The 7,603-nt window shown below is 29.6% G+C and overlaps 1 protein-coding gene across 2 annotated transcripts in view; it reads right to left on the reverse strand.

Moving 5' to 3' along the window:
• LOC107455410 (uncharacterized) overlaps nucleotides 1-7,603 on the reverse strand; it is a 70,673-nt gene that overhangs the window by 4,815 nt on the left and 58,255 nt on the right. For both annotated transcript variants that reach the window (XM_016072965.3, XM_071177474.1), the window contains exons 3-5: nucleotides 4,627-4,792; nucleotides 634-758; nucleotides 185-352 (exon numbers count right to left, since the gene is read on the reverse strand). In XM_016072965.3, the coding sequence (XP_015928451.2) occupies nucleotides 185-352; nucleotides 634-758; nucleotides 4,627-4,792 (459 nt within the window). The remainder of the gene's footprint in view (nucleotides 1-184; nucleotides 353-633; nucleotides 759-4,626; nucleotides 4,793-7,603) is intronic.

Consider the following 7,603-nt stretch of genomic DNA (forward strand, 5'->3'; position numbering starts at 1 on the left):
ATATATATATACTATATATATACACACACATTCAAACGGAGGTATAAGAAAACGACATATCGATAAAAATGTCATACCTCTGATATAATGCCGAGAAGATCTTTAATAAAATTATAATTTATCTATTTAAACAAAACAATCATTAATTGTAATTTGAATAATAATTATGATTCGATTTAATTACCTCTTTGGGGATTCATGGGTACAGTATATGTGTGTTCTGGAGCATCTAAATCTACTAATACGCGCGTATTATCCATTGGAGTAGTAACGATTGAAGGTTGACCAGGAAATGAATACACATTTGCCATTTCACTTGCTGTACTGCTACAATGAAGGGCGTAGAGGGGACCTAGAAATAAAAATAATTAACTCTGGTGCATTAGTGCATCATTAAAAAGTTGTGTTAAAGACATTTATATATCCAATCTACCAGGAAATAGAATAAAGCACTTTTATCCTCTATTGATTTACTTAAAGTTTCAACAAATTATTCCTATTTCAATTTTATTCTAAGTTGTATAAAACCAATCGAATAAATTTTATTTGTATTCAAAATTTATTTGAATATTAAAAGAAAATTTATACATAAAAATTCTGTGCAAGTGCAAAAATCTTCAGGAATTTGCTTACCACCATTCAGGGAAGGGTGTTGTCTTCTGTATGGAACACATCTTCTGCATATGAGACATGACACAAGAGAGACCAATATAATAACCATTACAGAACCTAATGCTGACCCCAATACTATTGATTGGCTGAAAAAAAGATAAATAAAATAAAGGTAAATTTCATATATCGTGTTAATTGGCTCTAGCTATTTTATTTAAAAAAATTCAAGGTATAGTAGAGATCCGCATCATGCAGTAGTAAAATTAATTAATTTTCTGAATCAGTAACTAACGAGGTACACTGTAAACAATTCCGAATGAATTATGGTATAAAGTACCGGCACTTTGAATGCATCATCCGTAAGAGATCCGTGATATTTTTTTAATTTGAATGATTCAGTCTTTTTACGATAATCATTACAGTAAAAATTATGGTATCAGATTTTTTGTCCCATTACCTGTTCCGGTAAAAATGGATTTTATGGTAGAAAATACGGGCACCCTAAGTGCCGGTACTTTTTCTGTAATTTGATCCATGATTTTTTACTGTGTATAGCGTATGAGTGCGTTATGTGGTTAGGGTATGAATAGGTTACGAGGTTAGGGAATGATTAATTATCAAATTTCTTAAGAGCTAAAAGGGATTAGGTTTGTACTCCGTTACCATTGCAGTGTTAGTAATTTCAAAATAGATTGCATAATTTCATGTGAGACTTTTTACTTGATATATTCAGAAGTACGTTCTTTAGAGTGTAAAAAAAGAGCTGTGTAAAAAGAGAATTCTAGCATGTAAAAAGAGAGTTCTTTGAGAGTAAAAAAATTTCGTGTTTCTGATCACCAAAAGTGATGGCAACTACCTTACACCAAAGTAGTGTTCTACTACACTAAAAGCCAAGGATGTTCCTGGTGATGAGAATAACCTAGGACGTTCTTTTACTTTACTTGATGTAAAAAGTATCTGCCACCAACCATCATGTTCGTAACTACACTAAAATTTTTAATTACAGTAAGAAATGATATCCATAAGGATAAGTTAAGCTATTTTTATGAGACAATATGAAGTAGGAATCGGAAATTTAGGCTGTAAACTTGCACTAATTCTTAGAATAAAATGAGTTTGTAAATCAAATATACGCGTAGCTGAGAGAATATTAAGACGAATTCGAAAAGAGGCTTGACAGCGCAGGAGCGGATTGAACATAATAAAATTATTTAAAACAGTTTACAGAGACATGAAAATTAAAATGTAAACCTATACTGTTACAAAACTAAAAAACATAAATACATATTTTTAACGAGGAATTTCAGTATTTGTAGATGAAAAGCAACATTGAAGATAGCCGTAAGTAATTGCCAACTCGTTATCGATTGTAAAAAATATTACAGATGAAAACAAAACTCGCCGATTTTATAATTTTCGGAGGAGAAAATATTTAACGTATGTTGCAAAGGTTTGTGATCTCGATTTAAATGTTTTGCATTTTCGATGTTTCAAGCCTTCATACACCCTTTAAATTGTCTATGAACGATTTATTTGATGTTAATTTGAAAAAGAGTTCCCCCATTTACACAACTTTTAGAGTTCTTTACCGTGAAATTCGAAGAGATATTACACCACAGTTTTTAACGTGTACAGACATTTTTAATTCCTTTGAATTGAAATCATAAAAACTGTTCGATAATATTTTATATTTTTAGTTTTAATTTGCTTAGTTTTCCTCAGGAGCACTGCAATAAACTTCCTAAAACTTATACAAATTAAAAATTTACTTTCAAGAAACTTTAGTGAGCTTGTTGTTATGAATAGATAAATAACAATTTGTTTCCAGTTTGTATGTAATAAAGGATATACTTTGCCTTAAAAATCGAAACATTTTGAAGTAACAGTTTTTATTCAAAATCTATTTTCAGTAACAAAAGAATCCAAGATTAATATCCTTAATGTTTAATTTTTTTCACAATATATAAATTGCACCTAGGCTGTTCAATTAATTGCATGATTTACTTACTATACTTTTCACCTAAAAGCAAAACATATCTAATTTAAATTTCCAAAAATTGATCGCTTGATATAAATTAGGTAACTCTCTCTCTGCAAAAACATTTTGCACAAAATATTAAAATATTCCAAAGGAAGAAATATCTTTCTCTCAAGAAAAATTTGACTTCCATTTAATAAGAAGATAGTACGAAATTTTTTGAAATTGAAATTTTTTGTCTAAAAAATTCATTAGAGCTTTTAATACTTAAGAACCTATTAACCTTTAAGAACCTATTTCGTGTATGTATAATAAAACTACTCACTTGGTTAAATGAATTCTTTTATTTTGAAATATAAAATGAAAACTAATTAAATTGTTAGGAATAGTTTAAAACAAAGCATATAAATGGGAAGAACATTTTTAAATTAGGGCTTTAAGAAAACCTTGCTCAATGTTAATTTTATGTAAATAGGTGCTTTGCTTTATATCTTATTAAAATGAAATTGCTTTTAAATCTAAACTCAGCTGATATTGTTTTTACGTAAAATATATTGAACCAAATAACACGTATAGGATTAAGTTTATTAAATCCAAGAATCAATTAAAAACGTTTGGAATAACTGAAGTTTCGGTTACTGAAAATTTATGTATCATTATGAATTGAAGTTAATTAAGCACTAGAGTTTAATTTTCTTGTATTTTACTGATCGATTTTGAAATTGCATTGCTGTTATGAGTGTTTAGTTGTCGCTTGATAGAGTTGCAGTGCAAAATTAAATACTAATGTAATTTAGTTTTGTTAATCCCTTTAAATTCGAAAAATTGATTGTGTTATTCTCTAAAGACGAAGAAAATGACATAAATTAATCGCACTTTTGAAGAAAAAAATTCTTTTTCTGTTTCACATTAGGTAATGTTTAAATTTAAGTTATTTGGAACATTCACTTATTTTAATTGGATAATTAAATTCATAAAATTTAGAAATTTTCTGCTTCTCATTAAAATGATGTTTTTTTAAACAATAAAAACTTGATAGAATAAAAGTAAAGGCTCTCTATAGGACGCATTCCATTAAGACAGAGGCATTTAAGAAAAAAAAAAGAATAATCGTCCTAAGATAAAAATTACTATTTATAATGAGTCTATGTCTCCAAAAACAAATATGTAATTGTAAGTGAGTTTAAAATGAAAGAAGAAAAGAAAAAAAAACAAATCTACAGGTATAAAGTAAAATAAAACAAGAAATGCATTACAATTAAATTGAGTAATCGGTGAACAAACTTTGCGAAGAAGAAAATAATGTATGCCCTTTTAGCTTTATTGTAAAAAATAGTTTGTAAAATGTTGCAAATTAAATTTCAGTGCTGCCGACTATAAAATACTCTTTAAGAATAATAATAATTGGAACTTTAAGTAACAAAAACTTAAAAGAGTAAAAGAAATTTATAAAAGTCAATAAAGCGCAGAACTTTGATTGCAAAATCCTTCAATATCTATGTCATTCAATAGATATTTATTTTGATACATTTTAAAAAATTATTTATCATGTTTAATAATAATATGTCTAAATTATAACAAAAAAAATTGTTATAGTAGGCATAAATTCTAACAAAATTATAGAAACATAACACGCTGTTGCTAGTCATATTCTGTGTTATTGTGTGTTCTGTGTTGCAATCGTAATTTTTTTTTTTAACCCTGAATTTGTCACTAATATGCTTAAAAAGGGTAACACTTCTGGCACAATCTTTTCATTTTAGTTTACTCAAATTTTTCCATACATCTCATTTTCAAGCATTTTTTAATGTAATAAGTTATATCAAAGCTTTCCAGGATTGAAAGATTCGCAGAAATAGTTTATTAATTGTAAAAAAAAAATCATAATATAATTTTATTGAATTTCTTACAAAAGAAGTAAATTTGAAAATTTTTCTATTTATTGTTATTTTCCATTATAGCCAAGACTTATTTGATTAATAACTCTAAAAATATGAAATCTAAAACAAACAAAAAAAAAGCATCAGAAAATTCACCTAATCCCTGATCCTGTGTGTTGGTCTCTCCTTGTGCAGCAATATTTGTAGGTCCCAGTTCCACAGCAGTAGACTGTCTCCCCATTACCAATACGAGGGCAATCAAATCCCGTGTTCCATTTTCCAAAAATATCTGTGTACCCAGAGCAAAAATCCACTCCCAGCACTAAAAAATAAGCAATATTATTCAGAATAGCAAGCTATTCAAAGCAACTAGTTCTTTTTTGTGCAATCCGTTTCAGCATAAATATAAAGACATTTATTAATACATGCAGTATGTGGTCATATTATTAGACGCACTATAAGATTCTATGTAAAATTGTAATTATCAGGTGATACTATACAGCTGTATTGTTTTTACTCGGATGAAACCGGTTTACATTTGTTTACGCTCCTGTATCAATTGGTTAACATCGTAACTCTAAAAATAAATTAAAAAAATACGTATACGAGGGTTGCTATTTATATTTCTGGCCTTGGCAACAGTAAGTGTTGCTNCCGGTGTATCCCTCCGCTTATGTTATGACTACGAGGCGATGTGTGAACAAGCCTAATATTCTATGCAGTTTTGTTACTGTAATTTGAGTTCAAATCTAAACATAATTGTACCATTCATAAGAGCTTTCAGAAATGCATTGATTCTCAGAGGTCGTAAGGCCAAAAAAATTTTTGGAAAGTCAATATCTCAGTGTGAATAATTCTTAAGGTATGCCATGTTTTGTATTTTATCCCTTATTTGGCTACATTTGAATAAAATGTCGCCAAAAATATCTTAAAAAATATCTTTTTAAGTTAGCCTAATTAGAAAATATTCTAATGATTATAATATTATGATAATGCTGAAGTTTAAAGACTGAAAGAAAGAACTCGGTACATGTGGAATAGTGCAAAAGATATGATGCAATAATATGATGACGCGTTTTTTCAATCTGCGGCGTAAAAATATATCGGAAGCAGTAACCCGGAAGTCTTGAAAGAGCAATTATACCACTAGCGCCACCACCCTTAGCTTTACACGATCACTAATCCATAAGATTCTATGTAAAACTGTAATTATCAGATGATACTATACAGCTTTATTGTTTTTACTCGGATGAAACCGGTTTACATTTGTTTACGCTCCTGTATCAATTGGTTAACATCGTAATGCAATACGTTAAAAAAATTTAAAAAAATAGGTATATAAGTATATAAATAATATCCTGAATAAACACCCATTACATGTATGCTTCAATATAAAAGTATTGCATATAAACTTGTGCAAATCATGCAATTATCAAAAAACTACAGTGCGTCTAATAATTTGATCTAATTATTATAATATACTAGTAAAATGCTTGATATAATAAATATTCCATATTTATATAATATACCGTCTAATTTATCCTATCGTCAAATTTATATTATATGTCGTGTAATTTAACCAATCGATAGACTTAATGTAAACAAGTGTAAACTGGTTTCAGTCACATAAAAACAATGAAACTGTATAGTACAGCGTTTCTCAACCTTTCAGTATTCACGGCCCAGTTTTCAATAATAATTTTCATCGCGCCCCCCCCACTTACAGTAAAATGTATACAACAATAATGTATATTGAGTATTTTGAATTCTGCCTTTAAATTATTTTTAACTAACTGCCAAAACAAAAGTAAAATAAAAGCCAGCAGCTATTGAGATTGTAGAAACTGTGTTTGGAGTTAATTTTTCAAAACAATTACAGTCCATACCTCTTTCAAATGATACTGTTGCTTGTCGAATTGGTGATGCAGCTGAAAATGTAATGTCAGCTTTTCTCGATGGTGCGTGACAAAATGTTTTCAATACGGTTTGATGAGGCAGCATGTATTAATAAAGATGCTCATTTAATTGCCTATGTTTGATTTTGTGATAATATGTCAGCAGCAGAACTACTTTTCTGAAAATCCATAGAACTCAAAACATCAGCGCTAGCATTATTTACTGTTTTAAATGATGTTATGAATGAGGCAAACATAGAATGCAATAATAGCATCGGAATACCGATGGTGCTCGTTCAATAGCCAGCAGGTTCGAAAGTATACATGCACTTGTAAAACCAAAATCGCCACAATACGTCTGGACACATTGCATGATCCACAAAGAAGCTTTGGCTTCGAAAGAAATGCTGGCTTAAATATTGTGTTAACTACGGTTGTAACTGTTGCAAATTATATAAAAATGAGAACCCTAAGATCGAGAATCTTTTCCGCTCTTTGTAACGACATGGGCTCAGTACATTCAGAGTTACTATTTAAATGCTGGGCAAGATGTTTATCACGTGAGAAATTTTTGCAACGTGTTTATGAATTAAGAGAAGAAATCGCCATTTTCCTAAAAGAAGATAACAGAACGGAAACCGAGAATTTTCACTATTGTTTATTTGCGATGAAATTGAGCTACTTGATCGTCATATTCGAGAAATTAAATAACTTGAATCTTCAACTCCAATGAGCAAATACACATATGTTGGATACGAGTGATAAAGTTAATGCTTTTTGTGGAAAATTTGAATTGTGGGCAGAAATTTAAAGCAAAAAAACTTAACAATGTTTAAAAATGTGGATAATTGTACTAAAACTTATAAGGCAGAAGAAGAACATGTAAAAGTTCTTTTTGTAACCAGTGAAAATCACTTAGCCATGATGGCAAGGAATTTTAAAAAGTATTTTCCTGCTGACGACAAACTTATTGCAAGTTACGAGTGGGTTAGTAATCTCTTTCATAAGACTCCCGAAGGACTCTCAATTGATGAGGAAGAAAAATTCATAGACTTCACGACAAGTGGCGAAACTGAAATGCAATTTAGTAATAAATCACTATTTGAATTTTGGCAGGAGGAGGATTTTTCTGCACTGAAACAAAGGGCATTTCGCATTCTATTACCGTTTTCAATATCCTACCTTTGTGAAACTGGATTTTCTGCTGTGGCTTCTTTGAAGACAAAATATAGATCACG

Source organism: Parasteatoda tepidariorum, chromosome 2, assembly GCF_043381705.1.
Source record: "Parasteatoda tepidariorum isolate YZ-2023 chromosome 2, CAS_Ptep_4.0, whole genome shotgun sequence".
In the NCBI taxonomy this organism is placed as follows: Eukaryota; Metazoa; Arthropoda; class Arachnida; order Araneae; family Theridiidae; genus Parasteatoda; species Parasteatoda tepidariorum.